This window comes from Mirounga leonina, unplaced genomic scaffold (assembly GCF_011800145.1).
Source record: "Mirounga leonina isolate KUSES-001 unplaced genomic scaffold, KU_Mleo_1.0 Mir_200, whole genome shotgun sequence".
Taxonomy (NCBI): Eukaryota; Metazoa; Chordata; class Mammalia; order Carnivora; family Phocidae; genus Mirounga; species Mirounga leonina.
The window spans coordinates 663,555-684,733 of NW_023270503.1; the positions used below are offsets into that span (position 1 = coordinate 663,555).

Here is a 21,179-nt window from a genome sequence, read left to right on the forward strand (position 1 = left end):
GCTAATCAATCCCCCCTCCCCCCTCCCCTCTAAAACCCTGTTTGTTTCTCAGGTCCATAGTCTCTCATGGTTCATCTCTCCCTCCAATTCCCCCTGCCCATTTTTCTCTTCCATCTCCTAATGTCCTCCATGTTATTCCTTATGTTCCACAAATAAGTGAAACCATATGATAATTGACTTTCTCTGCTTGACTTATTTCACTTAGCATAATCTCCTCCAGTCCCATCCATGTTGATGTAAAAGTTGGGTATTCATCTTTTCTGATGGCTGAGTAATATTCCATTGTATATATGGACCACATCTTCTTTATCCATTCATCTGTTGAAGGGCATGTTGGCTCTTTCCACAGTTTGGCTATTGTGGACATTGCTGCTATGAACATTGGGGTGCACATGGCCCTTCTTTTCACTACATCTGTGTCTTTGGGGTAAATACCCAGTGGTGCAATTGCTGGGTCATAGGGTAGCTCTATTTTTAAATTTTTGAGGAACCTCCACACTGTTTTCCAAAGTGGCTGTACCCACTTGCATTCCCACCAACAGTGTAAGAGGGTTCACCTTTCTCCACAACCTCTCCAACATTTGTTCTTTCTTTCCCTGTCCATTTTTGCCATTCTAACTGGTGTAAGGTGGTATCTCAGTGTGGTTTTGATTTGGATTTCCCTGATGGCTAATGATGATGAACATTTTTTCATGTGTCTGTTAGTCATTTGTATGTCTTCTTCAGAGAAGTGTCTGTTCATCTCTTCTGCCCACTTTTTGACTTATTTGTTTTTTGGGTGTTGAGTTTGAGAAGTTCTTTATAGATCTTGGATACCAGCCCTTTATCTGTAGTGTCATTTGCAAATATCTTCTCCCATTCTGTGGGTTGCCTCTTTGTTTTGTTGACTGTTTCCTTTGCTGTGCAGAAGCTTTTTATCTTGATGAAGTCCCAAAAGTTCATTTTTGCTTTTGTTTCACTAGCTTTTGGAGATGTATCTTGAAAGAAGTTGCTGTGGGCGATGTCAAAGAGGTTACTGCCTATGTTCTCCTCTAGGATTTTGATGGATTCCTGTCTCACATGGAGGTCTTTCATCCACTTTGAGTTTATCTTTGTGAATGGTGTTAGAGAATGGTCGAGTTTCATTCTTCTGCATGTGGCTGTCCAATTCTCCCAGCACCATTTATTGAAGAGACTGTCTTTTTTCCATTGCATGTTTTTTCCTGCTTTGTCAAAGATTATTTGACCATAGAGTTGAGCGTCCATATCTGGGTTCTCTATTCTGTTCCATTGGTCTGTATGTCTGTTTTTGTGCCAGTACCATGCTGTCTTGGTGATCACAGCTTTGTAATATAGCTTGAAATCGGGCAACGTGATGCCCCCAGCTTTGTTTTTCATTTTCAACATCTCCTTGGCGATTCGGGGTCTTTTCTGATTCCATACAAATTTTAGGATTGTTTGTTCCAGCACTTTGAAAAATGTCATTGGGATTTTGATTGGGATGGCATTGAAGGTATAGCTTGCTCTGGGTAGCATAGACATTTTAACAATATTTATTCTTACGATCCATGAGCATGGAATATTTTTCCATCTTTTTGTGTCTTCTTCAATTTCTTTCATGAGTGTTTTGTAGTTCCTAGAGTATAGATCCTTTACCTCTTTGGTTAGGTTTATTCCGAGGTATCTTATGGGTTTTGGTGCTATTGTAAATGGAATCGTTTCTTTAATTTCTCTTTCTACAGTTGCATTGTTAGTGTATAAGAAAGCAACTGATTTCTGTGCATTGATTTTGTATCCTGCCACATTACTGAATGGCTGGATGAGTTCTAGTAATTTGGGGGTGGACTCTTTTGGGTTTTCCACATAAAGTATCATGTCGTCTGTGAAAAGAGAGAGTTTGACTTCTTTTTTGCCAATTTGAATACATTTTATTTCTTTTTGTTGTCTGATTGCTGTTGCTAGGACTTCTAGTACTATGTTGAACAACAGTGGTGAGAGTAGGCACCCTTGACGTGTTCCTGATCTTAAGGGAAAGCCTCTCAGCTTTTCCCCATTGAGGATGATATTCACTGTGGGTTTTTCATAGATGGATTTTATGAGCTTGAGGAATGTTCCCTCTATCCCTATACTCTGGAGAGTTTTAATCAGGAAAGATGTTGTATTTTGTCAAATGCTTTTTCTGCATCAATTGAGAGGACCATATGGTTCTTCTCCCTCCTCTTATTAATGCGTTCTATCACATTGATTGATTTGCGAATGTTGAACCACCCTTGCATCCCGGGGATAAATCCCACTTGGTCGTGGTGGATGATCCTTTTAATGTACTGTTGGATCCTATTAGCTAGGATTTTGTTGAGGAATTTGGAATCCATATTCATCAGGGATATCGGTCTGAAATTCTCCTTTTTGATGGGGTCTTTGCCTGGTTTGGGGATTAAGGTAATGCTGGCCTCATAGAATGAGTTTGGAAGTTTTCCTTCTGTTTCTATTTTTTGAAACAGCTTCAGTAGAATAGGTATTATTTCTTCTTTGAATGTTTGGTAGAATTCCCCAGGGAATCTATCAGGCCCTGGACTCTTGTTTTTTGGGAGGTTTTTGATCACTGCTTCAATCTCGTTACTGGTTATTGGCCTATTCAGGTTGTCAATTTCTTCCTGTTTCAGTCTTGGCAGCTTATAGGTTTTCCAGGAAGGCCTCCATTTCATCCAGATTGCTCAGTTTATTGGCATATAGTTGTTGATAATAATTTCTAATAATTGTTTCTATTTCCTTGGTGTTAGTCGTGATCTCTCCCCTTTCCTTCATAATTTTATTAATTTGGGTCCTTTCTTCTTTTGGATAAGTCTGGCCAGTGGTTTATCAGTCTTATTAATTCTTTCAAAGAACCAACTTCTAGTTTCGTTGATCTGATCTACTGTGTTTCTGGTTTCTAATTCATTGATTTCTGCTCTAATTTTAATTATTTCTCTTCTAATGTGTGGCTTAGGCATCGTTTGTTGCTTTTTCTCTAGTTCTTTAAGGTGTAGAGTTAGTTGGTGAATTCGGGATTTTTCTATTTTTTTAAGTGAGGCTTGGATGGCTATGTATTTCCCCCTTAGGACCGCCTTTGCGGTATCCCATAGGTTTTGGACCAATGTGTTTTTGTTCTCATTGATTTCCATGAATTGTTTAAGTTCTTCTTTGATTTCTTGGTTGACCCAAACATTCTTGAGCAGAGTGGTCTTTAGCTTCCAAGTGTTTGAATTTCTGCCAAATTTTGTGTGTGTGTGTGTGATTGAGTTCCAGTTTTAGAGCATTGTGGTCTGAGAATATGCAGGGAATAATCTCAATCTTTTGGTATTGGTTGAGACCTGATTTGTGATTCAGTATATGGTCTATTCTGGAGAAAGTTCCATGTGCGCTCAAGAAGAATGAGTATTCTGTTGTTTTAGGGTGGAATGTTCTGTAAATATCTATGAGGTCCATCTGGTCCAATGTATCATTCAAAGTTCTTGTTTCCTTGTTGATTTTTTGCTTAGATGATCTGTCCATTGCTGAGAGTGGGGTATTGAGGTCTCCTACAATTAACGTATTGTTATCAATATGACTCTTTATTTTGGTTAACAGCTGGCTTATATATATGGCTGCTCCCATGTTGGGGGTATAGATATTTACAATTGTTAGATCTTCTTGTTGAATAGACATTTTAAGAATGATATAGTGTCCTTCTGTGTCTCTTATTACTGACTTTAGTTTAAAATCTAATTTGTCTGATATAAGAATTGCTACCCCAGCTTTCTTTTGAGGTCCGCTGGCATGGAAGATGGATCTCTATCCCTTCACTTTCAGTCTGGATGTATCTTTAGGTTCAAAATGAGTCTCTTGTAGACAGCATATGGATGGGTCCTGTCTTTTTATCCAATCTGCAACCCTGTGCCATTTTATGGGAGCGTTTAGGCCATTCACATTGAGAGTGATTATTGAAAGATATGAATTAATTGTCATCATGTTGCCTGTGAAGATGTTGTTTTTATAGATTGTCCCTGTAAATTTCTGTTGTATATCACTCTTGTGGTCTTTCTCCTTTTATAGAACCCCTCTTAATATTTCTTGCAGAGCCGGCTTAGTAGTCACATATTCTTTCAACTTCTGCTGGTTGTGGAAGCTCTGCATCTCTCCATCCATTCTAAATTAAAGCCTTGCCGGATAAAGTATTCTTGGCTGCATGTTCTTCTCATTTAGTACCCTGAATATGTCTTGCCAGGCCTTTCTGGCTTGCCAGGTCTCTGTGGATAGGTCTGACGTTATTCTGATGTTCCTCCCTCTGTACATAAAGAATCTCTTCCCCCTAACTGCCCTTAAGAAGGTTTCCTTGGTTCTAAGATTTGCAAGTTTTACTATTACATGCCGGGGTGTTGGCCTGTTTTCCTTGATCTTAGGAGGGGTCCTCTCTGACTCTAGGACTCGAATGTTTGTTTCATTCCCCAGATTAGGGAAGTTCTCAGCTACAATTTGCTCAAATACATCTTCTAGCCCTCTCTCTCTCTCCACTCCCTCCGGGATTCCAATTATTCTGACATTGGAACACCTCATGGTGTTACTTATTTCTCTGATTCTATTTTCATGGATTCTGAGTTGTTTTTCCCTGGCCTCCCCTTTTCCCTTTTTATCTATTATACTGTCTTCCAGATCGCTTATTCTCTCTTCTGTCTCAGTTACCCTAGCTGTTAGATTATCTAGATTGGATTGGATCTCATTGATAGCATTTTTAAGTTCTGTCAATTCACCTTTTATTTCTGCCCTTAGAGACGCTATGTTGACATTAATTGATTTCTCCATTCTAGCCATTGTCTTCACAATTGCTAGCCTGAATTCCATCTCTGACATCTTGGTTATATCTGCATCCATTTGTAAATCTGCAGCATAAGTCATAATCTCTGAGTCTTTTCTGTTTGGGGGGCTCCTCCTCCTAGTCATTCTGTTGATGGGTGTTTGAGGGAATGTATAGAGTCGAAATTATTGACCAGAACCCAAGCAAGATGCACCTGTTTTCTTGGGACCTTAGGGTTGCTGGCCTCTTGTTTTCCCAGCCTGTCTTCTGCGGGAGGGGCCTGCCGCACTGTTACTCAGGAAACCCTGTTTGGGCGGAGTTGCCCTGCGCCCCTGTGGCGGGGAATGGGCTCAGTGGGAATCAGTCTTTGGGGCTTTTGTTCTCTGGCGCCTTTCCCTGGCGGCTTTCCACATCTCTTCCGCGAGTCAGAGCAGAAGAGACCGTTTCCAACCCTCTGCCTCAGAGCAGAGAGACCTCAGTCTGTTCTTCAGTGAGCTCTCCAGGCCACACTGTCTCTGTTTCTGTCCGTGCTGCTATAAACTGCAGCATCCTGGGTTGTGCGCCCCTCCACAGCGCTCCCAGTCCTGCCTCCAGGTCAGGGCACGTCTCTGCCCTTTGTGCTTCTAAAACCGCCAGCCACTCCCAATTCACACACGCGTGACTCCGCCACTTGGGGTTTCCACTCCCGGGGGTTGCAGTTCACCAGCGTGACCCTGGCACACCGGGTTTCCATCTTGGAGGCTGCAGTTCACGTGCGCACGACCATCGCTCCGGTTTCTGTCCGGGGGGCCTGCAGTTCACGTGCGCGCGACCCCTCCGGTCCGGTTTTCCACCCCGGGGGCTGCCCTAAAGTTCTTTCCTGACGCTACCGGTCTGCGAGTCTGTGCCCTGTCCACAGGACGTGAGGCTGTCACTCACCGTTGGTGTAGGATCCCCACATCCAGGCACCCTCCCGCCTCCATTTATCCTCCAATATCTGCCCACAGAATCATGGCTCTCCGCTTCGTACCTCAAAACCAACTGCCTGCGATATTCTGTTTGTAGAGATCCAGATCTTCTTACATCTCAGGCTTGTTTCGTGGGTGCTCAGAGTGGTCTGGTAGATATCCAGCTCAATTCTGGGGGCCAGTTGAAATAGGGTCCCCTACTCCTCCACCATCTTTCCCCCCTCCCTAGAAAAAGACTTTAAAACAATGATCTCAAAAATGATCAAAGAATTTAAGGAAAGTGTGGATAATGTCAAGAAAATGGCATATAAAGCTGGTGCAGCCACTCTAGAAAACAGTATGGAGGTTCCTCAAAAAGTTGAAAATAGAGCTACCATACGACCCAGCAATTGCACTACTGGGTATTTACCCCAAAGATACAAATGTAGGGACCCGAAGGGGTACGTGCATCCCAATGTTTATAGCAGCAATGTCCACAATAGCCAAACTGTGGAAAGAGCCAAGATGTCCATTGACAGACGAATGGATAAAGAAGAGGTGGTATATATATACAATGGAATATTATGCAGCCATCAAAGGAATGAGATCTTGCCATTTGCAACGACATGGATGGAACTGGAGGGTGTTATGCTGAGCGAAATAAGTCAATCAGAGAAAGACATGTATCATATGACCTCACTGATATGAGGAACTCTTAATTGCAGGAAACAAACTGAGGGTTGCTGGAGTGGTGGGGGGTGGGAGGGATGGGAGGGCTGGGTGATAGACATTGGGGAGGGTATGTGCTATGGTGAGCGCTGTGAATTGTGCAAGACTGTTGAATCACAGACCTGTACTTCTGAAACAAATAATACATTATATGTTAATAAAAAAAAAAAGAAGATAGCAGGAAGGGAAAAATGAAGGGGGGGAAATCAGAGGCGGAGACAAACCATGAGAGACTATGGACTCTGAGAAACAGACTGAGGGTTCTAGAGGGGAGGGGCATGGGGGGATGGGTTAGCCTGGTGGTGGGTATTAAAGAGGGCACGTTCTGCATGGAGCACTAGGTGTTATATGCAAACAATGAATCATGGAACATACATCAGAAACTAATGATGTAATGTATGGTGATTAACATAACATAATAATTTAAAAAACTAATGATGTGTTGTATGCTAACATAAATAAATAAATAAATAAATAAATAAATAAATAAATAAATAAATATAGAAACTATCTTTCTTGATCACAATGAGATAAAAATAGTAATCAATCACATAAAGAAAACTGGAAATTTCACAAAATTGTGGAAATTTAAAAGCACACTTTTAAATAACCAATGGATCAAAGAACAAATCACAAGGAAAGTTGCAAAATACTCAGAGACAAATGAAAGTAAAAACACAACATATCAAAACTTATGGGATGCAACAAAATCAGTGCTAAAGGGGAAATTAAGAGCTAAAGTTGCTTACATTAAAAAATAGGAATGAGCTCACATCAATAACCTAAATTTACAACCTAAGGAACTAGAAAAAGAACACGCTAAAACCCAAAGCTAGCAGAAGAAGGGAAATATAAAGATTAGAGCAGAGAAAGATAAATGGAGAATAGAAAAACGATAGAAAAGGTCAATAAAACTTAAAGTTGGTTCTCCAAAAGATCAGCCAAATTGACAAAAAAAAAAATTAGCTAGATAGACTAAGGAAAAAAGAAAGAAGACTCAATGTACTAAAATCAGAAATGAAAGTGGGGACATTATTTCCATAGAGAAATAAAAAAGGATAATAAAAGAGCATTACAAATAATTATATGCACAATTCCTAGAAACACACCACCTACCAAGACTAAATCATGAAGAAACAATCTGAATAGACCCATAACTAGTAAGGAGATTACATTGGTAATCAAAAATTGCCCAACAAAGAAAATCCCTGGATCTGAGAGCTTCACTGGTGAATTTTAACAAACATTTAAGGAAACCAAATGTATGGTTTGCAAGTATTTTGGATATTAACCCCTTACCGAATATCTGGTTTGCAATATATATACATCATTGTTTCATTTTGTTGATTATTTCTTTTGCTCAATTGTACCACAGTCTTTGCAGCACCCAAGAAGACATTCCAATCTGTGCTGAAGCAGAGGATGGGGGCCCATATTCCAACAAAGTGGCTGGAAAAGGTCAGCTCAGAGTTTGGACCCTGGAGACACATTCTCTGGGAAACCCTCTTGCCCATTCTTCCTTCCAGAAAAGAACTCTGGGAAAGATTACTCTTGAGAATCATTGTCTCCTCAGGGCACAGCTGTAGGAGTGTGTAATGAGTCTCAACAATTACTCTGACTATGGCCAGAGTGAAGACCTGAGGGAGTCATGTTTCCAGAGATGTTATAACCTGGTAAATAACTCCTAATTTTCTCTATTCTATGACCACCTTGCTTCCTGAGGAGGAAGCTAGAGTCCTCATCTTCAGGCCCCATCTAGAACAGTCACCCCTTCTGCTCCATGATTAGGAAACTCAGGGCTCTTCTTTCCAAACCATCCCCGTCCCAGCTCCTTCACCTCAGGTCCAGAGGATCAGAGACCTGCTCTCCAGGCCTACTCATGGCCCTTTCTGCAGTATGCCTACCCCCCTGGGAGGAATGTTAACAAGTGCTACAGCAGCTGGCTGTGAACGTCCCATTCGTGGAAGAGGAGGGAAGGCCACAGGACCAAAACCCTTTTTGATAGCATCTGAGCTGACTCCTCAGTAGGAGCTATGAATGTTGGAGAAATGAGTCTTTATACAGTGACAAATCAAGGATAGATAGCCAGCAACTGTACTACCTGCATTACTTCCTTTGACCCTCACAAAACCTCCAAAAGGTAAGTAGAATTATTTTTGTCATTTTATCAGACAAAAAGTGGTGAATTGAATTGCCTAAAGTCACACAGAGACGCAGTAGCAACATTAGGACTCAAACCTTGGCTCTAGAACCCAAGTTCTCAAGATCATCATCAACTATGGCTGACAACACTTGTTCTGAGTTTTCTTCTTGTTTCTCATACCCAGGTATTCCCATTTCTCTCCTTTAGGTTTAACTACATGCATTTTTTTTTTTTTAAGTTTTCATTGTTATCTAGAATCCCTATGTGTTTTAATTGGGGGGAATTGTCAACATTAGCTTAATCCTCCATGTTGCCAAAAGCCCCACCTCTGAAACATTACAGACCATATGAACTATTCATAGTCTCTTAGCCCTTTAGCTTTATTGAACCCTCTGAACCCTTATATATTATGTGTGAAGATAGGGAAAGGCATTTCAAAAGAGAAAACCAAATTCCTTAAGTATAGAGATTTTTTTTAAAGTACATGATATTTGGAGAAAATATAATGAGAACTGCATCCCTGTGCCTAGCATATAATTCACACAGGCACGACAGGAGACATTAAGAATTAGTGGTTGAATTAAATATACATCGAATTAATTTTTGAGTAGAGTGCCCCTTAGAAAAATTAGTGAATTCTTAGGATATCCTGAACTACAATAACAAATAGATCACAAAACATATAATGGTTTAAACAGAATAAAGTCTATTTCTCTCCTACATAACAGTCCCTGTGGGTACCCTTGGTGATGCATGGCTCCACTGGATATGGAGAACTAGGAACACAGGTTCGTTCTCCCATGTGACTTCACCAACCCATTCAGCCTCCTGGCCATTTCCATCTAGTTGGAGGAAGCCCAGAACTGGAACACTTGGATTACGATGGATCGACCAAAACTCAGTCACATGAACACACCTCAGTGCAAGGGAGCCTGAGAAATGTAATTTAATTGTGTGTCCAGGAAGAAGAGAACAACAGGGATTTGGATGACAGCTAGCAGTCTCTGCCATCATTAGTATGCCTCAGAAAGCAAGTGAATCAAAGAGGAGAGAATCTGTATGCAAGCAGTTATGGGAGCATTACAATATTTCAGGCAGAAAATGATGATGATCTAAGCTGGAGTTCCAAAACCATAAGTAGAAAAGTTGAGTTATGTAAGAATTATTTTAAATGAACAATCAACAAGATCAGATGTAGAAGTGAGGGATACACTGGATGAGTGTGCTTCTGAACCTCCCACATGTGGGGAGCCCAAAATATAAACCTCGATTTAACCCAAGAGATATCGAGTGCACACAATTTTCCACAACAGTCTCTCTGGGGTTATTAAAATAAACAAAGTATGGTTTTCCTTTGCAAATAAGCTTGCAAACTACCTAGGTTGGAGTGCAGGGTATAGTGTTTGGACAGACATGTTAGCAAAATAGCTGCATGTAGAAATATGGGAAAGAGAGGTCAAGCCTAGAGATATAGACCCGAGAGTTTACTAAGCACTAGTTGAAATGACTAAGGAGTTGGATCACTCAACAAAAGAAATAAGAAAGAAAGGGAAGAGAAAAGCTGTGTGATTATCAATATTAGAGAGTTCTCCAAAGAGATATGCCCTATCAAAGGAGGTGGTCAAATTCTTCTTAGAAAAGGGGATATTGGGGCGCCTGGGTGGCTCAGTCGTTAAGTGTCTGCCTTCAGCTCAGGTCATGATCCCAGCGTCCTGGGATCGAGCCCCAAATCAGGCTCCCTGCTCCCCGGGAAGTCTGCTTCTCCCTCTCCCACTCCCCCTGCTTGTGTTCCCTCTCTCGCTATGTCTCTCTGTGTCAAATAAATAAGATCTTAAAAAAAAGAAAGAAAGAAAAAAGAAAAGGGGATATTTGGGGAGGAAATTCACTAGGCTTGTTTTTGCTAGGACATAAACCCAGTGATCCTGGTGACTTACAATCATCCAGTGTCAGTGTAGACACCTGCTACTTCCTGGGCTCTGGGATCACTATTAGTTTGGTCATTGGAACAATTCCCAAATTTATGGCTTGTCCTTGTAAAAACACATCCTTTGCACTGGCCTATTTTGTCAAAGATTCCAAAATGCTCCCCTTTCTTTGTCAAGTGTAATAAAATTAGCATGTAACTTTTGGCTTTTCCATTACACCGTGAAGTCCCTGAGAGCAAAGACTATGTCTTACATGTTGAATAAGTGGATTAAACACTGTATTTTGCACATATTTTTTCCATAAGCCTAGCAAAGTATCTAGCACATGCAATATAAAAAGAACTTCTTAATTGATTAAATCCTAGGTGTTTGAGGGATGGTTCTGGGATGGAGGAGGATGGACATCTTTGATTCACAGATTGCTCACTTCTTAGACATGAGTGTCAAGGGCTAATTGTTGATCAGTCCCACTGATCAGCAAGGATAATTGCCCAAAATGTTGGCTATCTCTGGATTCAGTAAATGCTTCATAGAGATTGCTGGTCACTTGAACCAAAGCTGATGGATAAGGAAGATCATTACAGTAACTCCACTAATATTTCTGGATTCCTCTCCCCCTTTCTTAACAAAGGACCCATGACGGAAGACAACCAATCCTCTACCCTGGAGTTCATCCTCCTGGGAGTTACTGGTCAGCAGGACCAGGAAGACTTCTTCTTCATTCTCTTCCTATTCATTTACCCCATCACATTGATTGGAAACCTGCTCATCATCTTGGCCATTCACTCTGACATTCGCCTTCAAAACCCCATGTATTATTTCCTTGCCAATCTCTCCTTTGTTGACATCCTCTTCTCCTCTGTAACCATCCCTAAAATGCTGGCCAACCATCTCTTGCACAGCAAAGTTATCTCCTTTGGAGGATGCCTAACACAGATGTATTTCATGATTGCCTTGGGTAACACAGATAGCTATATTCTGGCTGTGATGGCATATGATCGTGCTGTGGCCATCAGCCGCCCACTTCATTACACAACAATTATGAGGCCACGGACTTGTGCCCTCCTAGTTGTTGGGTCTTGGGTGGTTGGAAATGCTAATGCCCTCCCCCACACTCTGCTCACAGCCAGTCTGTCCTTCTGTGACAACAAGGAAGTAGCCAACTTCTACTGTGACATTACCCCTCTGCTTAAGCTGTCCTGTTCTGACATCCACTTTAATGTGAGTATGATGTACCTAGGGGTTGGGGTCTTCTCCATGCCACTACTATGCATCATCATCTCTTATGTCCATGTCATTTCCACAATATTACGGGTTCCATCCACCAAGGGTGTGCTCAAGGCCTTCTCTACCTGTGGTTCCCACCTCACAGTTGTTTCTCTGTATTATGGGACAGTCATGGGCATGTATTTCCGCCCTCTAACTAGTTACAGCCTAAAGGATGCAGTGATAACTGTGATGTACATGGCAGTGACCCCAATGTTAAATCCTTTCATTTATAGTCTGAGAAACCGAGACATGAAGGCTGGCCTGGGCATACTGTTCAGCAAGAGAATCTCCTCATAACCAATGTGATACTGAAGAATATAGTCACCAACTGGGATGCACTTGGAAATCCAGCCCTAATGTTCATCCTCTCCACAAAGCTGCCTTTGATCTTTTCAGCTACAAAGTCCTCTTCTCTGAAATCTAGAAAGAGTTTATGATATATCTCATTTAATTTATCACTTTGTACAGACTATTGTCCTTTTGGCAGCACAGGAATATTGGGTTCATATCCTAGATAAGCTACTGATAATCAGAATAAAATTGAGACAGTCCAAAGTTCTGCTTCTACATCAACATATTAGGAATATGAATATCTGCCCCACTATTGTCACAGGGTGTGAGGATCACAATAATCCATGATTTAAAGGCTATAAATCACTATTCAAATGTCTGATTTTTTACTATTATGCTAATTACCCCTACTATGCTTACAAGCCTCTAAGGGCAAGAACTGTCTTAAAACATCACTGTACCTCTCACAGTCTTGGTGATATAAAGTATTCCCAATGATTCATGGTGGAAAATGGCATGAACAAATGAAATATCACTCTCTGAACTGTAATTTCATAATGATAGACATAATCAGACTAGACTTTATATACCCACCCAATAAAATCTTTAAAGGAAATGACCTGGGCAGAGATTTTTGTTCTCACTGTATCATTGCTTAGGCTGTTTCTAAAGAGCATAAGATTTTGCCTATAACCTTAACAAAATGATACTCATTAATTGAGTTATTGCATTTTAAAGTAAAAATATTCTGACTTAATTAATTACATCATGAAATAAAATTACAGTGACAAAAATTGGGGTGCCAAATAAATGCAGAAAAAAAGAGCAGTGTTGAAAATGATGTGACCTTGTTTCTCCAGTACGGCCCAGGGAAGATGAGACTTGGATTCTGGATGATCAACCCTGACATGTAGGTGATATTTCCTAAACAGAGATATTAATCCAGCAGGTCACTAAATACCCACCAAGGAACCTCACAACCTATGATTTGATTCGGTCATGAGGAAATTATAAAACTTTCTCAAAATATTAATAATATATAAGTGATGTAACTAAATATCAGATTTCCAAACAGGGTAACATTAGCAAGAAGTGAATTGAGTGTATCTTAGAACAGTGTGCAAGCTCTTTTATTATCTACTATTTTTAACTGCCAGTAAAAATATAAAATGATTATTTTCTGTAGATAATTCACATTGTCAGCTAGTTGTCCACGTTGGAAGAATTTGGATGTTGGAAGATGACATTATTCACCATTTAATGCTTTCTGGGTCTCTAAAACACCAAGGGTGAGAACTATCCCAATTATCTTCTTTTCAACTGAAAAGGATTTGATTACAGATGCATATGAATCTGTATGAATGACTGACCAAAATGGAGGAAATGGAGGTATTTCATGTAGGGAATTTTCAAGGTTGGTCAATTAAAATGTTCTATAAATGTATTGCCTGTCTCTCCCCCAGGAGAGTATGAAGATTTGGGATCTGTTTTGTTCACTGTTGTATACTCAGTACTTAGACAGTGCTGACATATAGTAATTACTTAATAAATTTGTATGAATATATGAATATATGAAATGAATATATGAATCCTACAATAGTAAGCGTCTGCCTTCGGCTCAGGTCATGATCCCAGGGTCCTGGGATCAAGCCCCACATCAGGCTCCCTGTTCCATGGGAAGCCTGCTTCTCCCTCTCCCACTCCCCCTGCTTGTGTTCCCTCTCTTGCTGTGTCTCTCTCTGTCAAATAAATAAATAAAATCTTTTAAAAAATAGTATGTTTAAATAACAAATGCAACAATGTTAATTTTGTTGTTATGGATAAGCTCAAGAAGGCCAAATGGTATGAGATGTTTCAAATATTTCCCATAGTGAAATATTAAGTGCCAAAAAGGAGTGTATAAACAAAGAAAATGTAGGTTCTTAGGAGAACTCCATACCACATAGCTACTCTATATATCAGTCTCACATTATTCCTCTGTTTAATTTGGACAAGGGAAGTTAAGGTCCTCTACTGTATCCTGCAGTAATCATAAGAATCTACGTGTATGTTTATAATGCAAATAAAAATCACTGCATCTGTATGTTAAGTCATTGTCTCACCCATTTCCTTTGACTCTGTCCTGCAATAATTTAAACACTATAATTTAAATTACTCCACATACCAATATCCAGGGATTGACTAAGTCTGGAAAAGACTGCAGTATATAGCTGGTATGTCAGTTTGGGTCAGTTCAGGCCCATTAAGGAAACACAAATCACATCTGGTATCTTTATACCAAGAAGATTTAATATAGGGAAGTAGAAACACAGGAAACAACAGATGCTGGAGGGAACGCTCTTGCACTTTTGGTGGGAATGCAAACTGGTGCACTCTGGAAAACAGTATGGAGATTCCTCAAAAAGTTAAAAATAGAACTACCCTACTATCCAGCAATTGCACTACTAGGTATTTATCCAAAGGATACAAAAGTACAGATTTGAAGGGGTACATGCACCCCAATGTTTACAGCAGCACTATCACCAATAGCCAAACTATGGAAAGAGTGCAAGTGTCCATTAACTGACGAATGGATAAAGAAGATGTGGTATATACATGCAATGGAATATTACTCAGCCATCAAGAAGAATGGAATCTTGCCATTTACCATGACATGGATGGAAGTAATAGAGGGTATTATGTTAAGTGAAATAAGTCAGTAAAAGAAAGGCAAATATCATATGATTTCACTCATATGTGGAATTCAAGAAACAAAACAGATGAACATGGAGAAGGGAAGGAAAAAATAAGATTTAATAAAGAGGGTGAGGCAAACCATAAGAGACTCTTAACTATAGAGAACAAATCAGGGGCTGCTGCAGGGGAGGTGTGTGGGAGGGTAGGCTAACTGGGTGATGGGCATTAAGGAGGGCACTTGTGATGAGCACTGGGTGTTCTATGTAAGTGATAAATCACTAAATTCTACTCCTGAAACCAACACTACACTATATTTTAACTAAGTTGATCTTAGATAAAAACTTGGAAGAAAAAAAATACTTTTTTTAAATAGAGGGAAGTAGATACATACATTTGTCCTGAAAAAGACTATAGGAGAAAGAGATGGATGTGAAGGTCCAGAGATTATTAACTGCAGGAAGAAGACACTTACTTCCCCTAGGTACAAAAGGGAAAGGTTGTGTCACCAGAACCTGAGAGCTCAGAAGAGGGATGACCACATGTCTGATGCTCACATCTCTGAGGGGAGTTGTCAAACAGCTGCCACTGGGGCTTCACCTGCTGAGATGACCCAAACTTTCATTCCTGAGGGGTCTCAGTCCACAATAGTACTGCCTTTATTATTATCATTATTATTATTATTATTATATTTATATTATTATATAATTATGTGTATAACTATATTATATATTATTTATATATTATTATATATATTATTATTATTATTATTATTATTTTGCTGTAATCTCTGTTCATCTCTATTATTGGGCATAGAAACACAAAATTCACCCCAGACATAGTTCTAGACATGGTCCTTCTTGCCCCTCATGTGTGAAGGCAACAACATGTCCTTGGTAATTGGGTTATCTCTCCAGCCAGTAGAGAAATTCCTTTTTCTGTCCTGGTGATACATGCTACAATTTTACTGAATCTGAGCAACATAATAGTAATATTTAAAAATGTAAATCTCCAAAGATTATTATTGATACCCTTTTATAAGGCTATAAATAGCTAAACCAACAAGAAAATAAACTTTCTGGGAATAGATATATATGCAATAACAATGTATTATAAACAAAAGCAAGGCAAAGATGAGCATAGGATTCAGTATGAGAGGAAATTCAAGGAGAATGCAACTGGGGATACCATGTAGTTAGATATGAATTATTACTAAAGGCGTAACTTTCAGGTTGCATGGTGGGTCTAGGGGTATTTATGGTATTATGTAGATAGATAGATCGATTGATTGATTGATAGAGAATAAAAGCTCTGCATGAAGCAATAATGAGAGTTTGTGTTGAACTAAAATTGGGTAGACAGAGAGCAGTATGGGAGCAGAAGATTGGTGAGACCAGGAGTTTTTTGGGGTTTTTTGTTATGTTAATCACCATACATTACATCATTAGTTTTGATGTAGTGTTCCATGATTCATTGTTTGGGTATAACACCCAGTGCTCCATGCAGAACGTGCCCTCTTTAATACCCATCACCAGGCTAACCCATCCTCCCACCCCCCTCCCCTCTAGAACCCTCAGTAGGTTTTTCAGAGTCCATAGTCTCTCATGAGACCAGCAGTTTAATTATACAGCTCAGAGCAATCTAAAGAAATAGTGAAGATATAGAAAGAGGATCTACAGTTGACCCTTGAACAAACATGCGTTTGAACTGCACGGGTCCACTTACACACAAAATTTTTACAGAACAGTACTATAAATGTATTTTCTCTTCCTTATGATTCCCTTAATAAACATTTTATTTTCTCTAGCTTAGTTTATTGTAAGAATACAGTATATAATACAACATACAAAATATGTGTTAATAGACTACTTATGTTATTGGTAAGGCTTCCAATCGACAGTAGGCTATTAGTAGCTAAGCTTTGGGGGAATAAAAAGCTACTTGCAGATTTTTTACTGTGTAGGGGGTTGGTGTCCCTAACCCCCAGTTGTTAGAGGGTCAACTGTAAACACAAAGGTAATGGAAATAGAAACAATAGAATACAGTAATTATTATGAAAGTAGTAAGGAGATATCTTCAAGGGTTTAAGGTTTCACTAAAAAGTCAATGATGCATTTAATGAAAATTGTGAACAAGAAAGTCATTTAAGAAAAACTAATTTCATAAAAAAAAAAGAAAAACTAATTTCATGTTTTTAAGAGTTCTTATGGGACATTTTCATGGAAGTATTCAATTAAATAGTAGAATGAAAGATATGAAATTTTGGAGTAAAATTAACAGCACATGGACCATAGTGGAGTGATAAGTAAAGTTATGGAAATAGATGAAATCATCTAAGAGTATAAGATTCAAGCCTGGGAGTCTTGTAGAGCAACTAAATTTCAAGAAAGGGAACCATGATGCAGAATGAGGATTCTAGTGGGAGAAGTAAGATACTTGTACAATCTAGAATTGATGTCAAGCTACATATCTGTCTCCTTTATGTAACAGCTAAAGCACATAGCAGTGTATTGTCACAGTAATTTTGAGTTAGGCACTCAACTGAAAAAAATGAGACAATAGCCAACAGAAGAAAAAAATTATAAGTGCTACACAAGAAATTCAAAACATGCAATGCAGGTTTAGAAAAAGTAAATAACTTCATTAAATATCAAATATACATATGTATGCAGTTGTATGTATTTATGGTAATACACATACTATTGTGTATTAATTTTCTTTTTTTAAGATTTTATTTATTTATTTATTTGAGGGAAAGAGAGAGTGTGTGTGAGCATGAGCCAGGTGGGGGGAGGGGCAGAAAGAGAGGGAAAAGTGGACTCTCTGCTGAGCAGGGAGCCTGATGTGGGGCTTGATCCCAGGACCCCAGGATCATGACCTGAGCCAAAGGCAGATGCTTAATCTACTCAGACCCCCAGGCATCCCTGAGTCTTTTAATTTTCAAAGTAGCCCTGTGGCATAGAAGAAAATAGCCCTCCTTTACAGATAAGAAAGTCGTATCTCCAAAAGGTGAAGTGACTTATTGAGTATCTTTTAATTAGTAAGATGCAGGTCTAGTAAGATGGGATTTGAGCCCAGTTTCCTCATGAGGAATGCTCTTCCCTCAACTCCACAGCTGACCCACTGAGGAGATATAAAATTCTGAGGGATATCTAAATATGTCAGGCTGTGTGCATTAGCAGGTGCCATGGCTAGAACTTTGACAAGCAGAGAGGACTCTACACCCTTGGTAGAGCATGAGCTATAGTTCAGAGATAGAAACATGAGCTCAGGGTGCCTGGGTGGCTCAGTTGTTAGGCATCTGCCTTCGGCTCAGGTCATGATCCCAGGGTCCTGGGATCGAGCCCCACACTGGGTTCCCTGCTCTGCAGGAAGCCTGCTTCTCCCTCTCCCACTCCCTCTGCTTGTGTTCTCTCTCTCACTTTGCCTCTCTGTGTCAAATAAATAAATAAAATCTTAAAAAAAAAAAGAAAGAAACATGAGCTCATAGAAGTTAGTAAATTTTGAAGCAAACAAGAGAAATGATCCTCCTCTGTTTCTATCCTCACCACCTTCAATCCGTCAATCCAAACTTATCCAGTGCAGACTGAAGGAGATGCTGAAGAATTCCACAAGTAGCATGATAGAATTCAAAAAAAAAAAAAGTCCAAAATAGTGTCACTTAGAGATCCCAAACTGATGCTTAATGTATAATCTAATTGCAGTTTCCACTTCCCCCAGAAATGTAGTCTTAATTGGTCAGTCATAAATTTTTCAATCTGCCCCAATGAGACTGCCACATGGGCCTTCACCATCTCCCAAAGAAATATGAGGTCATCTGCATGATAAGACCACTTCCTTTCCCCCCTAGCAAACAACCCCTCCTAGAGCAATCCTTTTTTTTTTTTTTTTTTTTGTTAATAACTTTCTTACCCCTCCTTCTATGAAAACCTTCCATTTTGTACAGCTCCTTGGAGTGCCTCTCTATTTGCTAGATGGGGAGCTGCCTGATTCATGAATTGTTTAATAAAGGCAATTATATCTTCAAATTTACTTGGTTGAATTTTGCTATTTAACACTTGTAACATAAATAACAGCTGTCATATTCCATTCCTCCTCTAGTTTTCCAGGAAGTCATGGGAAAATTTAAAATATGTGGCATTGGGCCATGAGTTTAGGCAAAAATCAAAGCAGAAAAAGTACTCCTTCTCTAAAATTACACCTTCTCTATTTCTGAAGAAAGGGATAATATGAGAACCATGTGTCCTCTGAGGACAATTGCTCACTGTCTAGAGTTAATGAGAAGCACTGGGGCTGTAATCTCTGATGGTTGCCACAAGCCTTGAAAGATCTCCATGTGTTGCTGATGAATAAAATGCTAGGATCCTACTCAGACCACAGTGTGTCATGACAGTTCCTTAACGCCTTAGTGTCTCCCAGGCCAGCTTACAACAGGGACACAACACTGGATTCTCCAATCCTTTTGGGTTTTGGGTACTTCACAGAATTAATTATCTTTAATTTAATGGATCTTGAGATTGGTCCAGCTTACAGCTAAGAATAGCAGAACCTTATTTCCAAGGATGCTGATGAAATTACTAGAACACATTTCTCATGGGTCCTATGAATAAGTAAAAGGGGCAGACATTAGCAGCAAGTTATGAAACAAATAGAAAAGGGATGTTATGTGGTGGTTATTAGGCTCCATGTGGTGTTCTTTGAATGCTGCATCCCAGGATGACATATGTTGGCATGGTCATAATCAACCTTGAAATCTTGTCCCTATTTCTCAGAATGGACAAAAATTAAAAGTTCTCTAACATTGTGAGACAAAAAGGAGAAATCTGAGCAGATGCAGTGATGGCAAGAATCATTCAACACATCCACAGCATGAAGCAAATTTCCTTTTGGTGCCTCAAAAATGCTCCTGTCCCCTTCCTCTGATCATCCACAATGGGAGAGATATATGTGAAGCAGATGAAAGCCTGTCAGTAACACCCTTAGTGATTGGCAAGAACAACCAGGTAAGAGCTAGAGAGGAAGATACAGGACTCCATTCTGCTTCTTTTCTCCCCTTTTCTCCTGTGTCCATCCCCACGCTGTAGTCATCTGGTTGCCCATCTCTCACAAAGAGCCCTGTGACAACAATGATGATACTGCACTGCTTTAGAGGCAGAGACCCAGGTCCTTAAACTCTTGCAGGCAGTGAGAGTCATTGTGCTTTTAGAAGAACAGAGCACAGGAATCAGCAGGGACTTCTCTCCAAATAATTCCATGATGATCCCTTTCACTCAACCCCTAGCCTTAGAAGGATACACAAATGCACTCACACACCCACACACATGTACAAATACATGACCGTACACAATCATGCCCACATACCACATTAAGGCATTAAAAGGATATGGCTCCATCCAAAGAAGTTTATCTGCTATTTACAAAACCTCCAGCAGAGAGAGGCTACATTATACTGCATTGTCTTTCACTTTATACATTTTATGAGCCCATGGTTTGATTTTGGAGAATGGTTTCCTCAATTAATTTGTTTTTCAGTAAGTAGTACATTCACATGGTTCAAACTGCAAAATGAGGTAAAATATATGTATGAAAATCTCTCTCCCTCTCCTGTGTCTCACCCACCCAATTCTTATACCTAACAAGTGATTATTTGTTAGATTATTAGATTATTGGTTTCTTGTTTATTCTTCCAGAGATTTCTAAAAAACATACTAGCCAACAAAATATATATTATTTTGGGTGGTGGGATTAAATTGTTATGTTTAGGACCAATGTGGGAATAGGAGTTGGAAATGTTCCTGATCATTCAGTCCTCAACTGCCACCTTATTCCCTGTTTCTAACCTTGTAACTTTTACTTTTTTCCTCCATGGATGTTCTTTTCCTCACCTGTGGGGGAAGCATTTCTCTAAATTTCATTTCTGTTTTCAAATGTGACCCTGAGTTCAGAAGGCTTCCAAGTTAAGTTCACCAAAAATTATAATCAATCAACCACAGAAAATTTATATGTTAAAAAAGCACACAGCCATATAAAATATGAGGACAAATTCGTTTTGAGTCTCAGGAGTTCTATTTTATAGCAAGCCTGGGGAAATGCCCACTGTGAAAAGAAAAGACAATGCTCTGAATGAGTTTTATGTTTGGATGAAATGCTGGGTACTTTTACAGCAAGAGATGGCCTCAAAGTTGGGAGCAAACATGGAAAGAAAGGACAAAGCATGGTCTCTGGTCTGTGACTTAGAGAACTAAAAGGAAAGCTAGTGGGGGAGTTAGGGTTTCTGTGTGCTGAGCCAGAAACAGTCAAGAGACAAGACTGACAAGAGTGGAGATTCTGAGACCCTTTTGATCTGCCTTAAGCCAATAAGCCACCTCTGTCCTGATTGAGGGAGAGGTGAGGGTCAGCTCCAAGCAGTGGAAAAAGCAACAGCTACGGAGGCC

General features: G+C 39.7%; 2 protein-coding genes across 3 annotated transcripts in view; one reads left to right on the forward strand and one right to left on the reverse strand.

The window, feature by feature from the left end:
- The window catches only part of LOC118025178 (olfactory receptor 139), a 274,130-nt gene that overhangs the window by 191,189 nt on the left and 61,762 nt on the right, over positions 1 to 21,179 (reverse strand). The gene's annotated exons all lie outside the window — the stretch shown is intronic.
- Positions 10,641 to 12,078, forward strand: LOC118025179 (olfactory receptor 1A1-like). Its single transcript, XM_035027518.1, has one exon. It carries the CDS (start codon positions 11,035 to 11,037, stop codon positions 12,076 to 12,078), a length of 1,044 nt encoding a protein of 347 aa, XP_034883409.1. The 5' UTR covers positions 10,641 to 11,034.

Bases quoted from the DNA above. Each gene is read 5' to 3' on its own strand.
- LOC118025179 (XM_035027518.1), top strand. From the start codon at position 11,035: ATGCTTCATAGAGATTGCTGGTCACTTGAACCAAAGCTGATGGATAAG.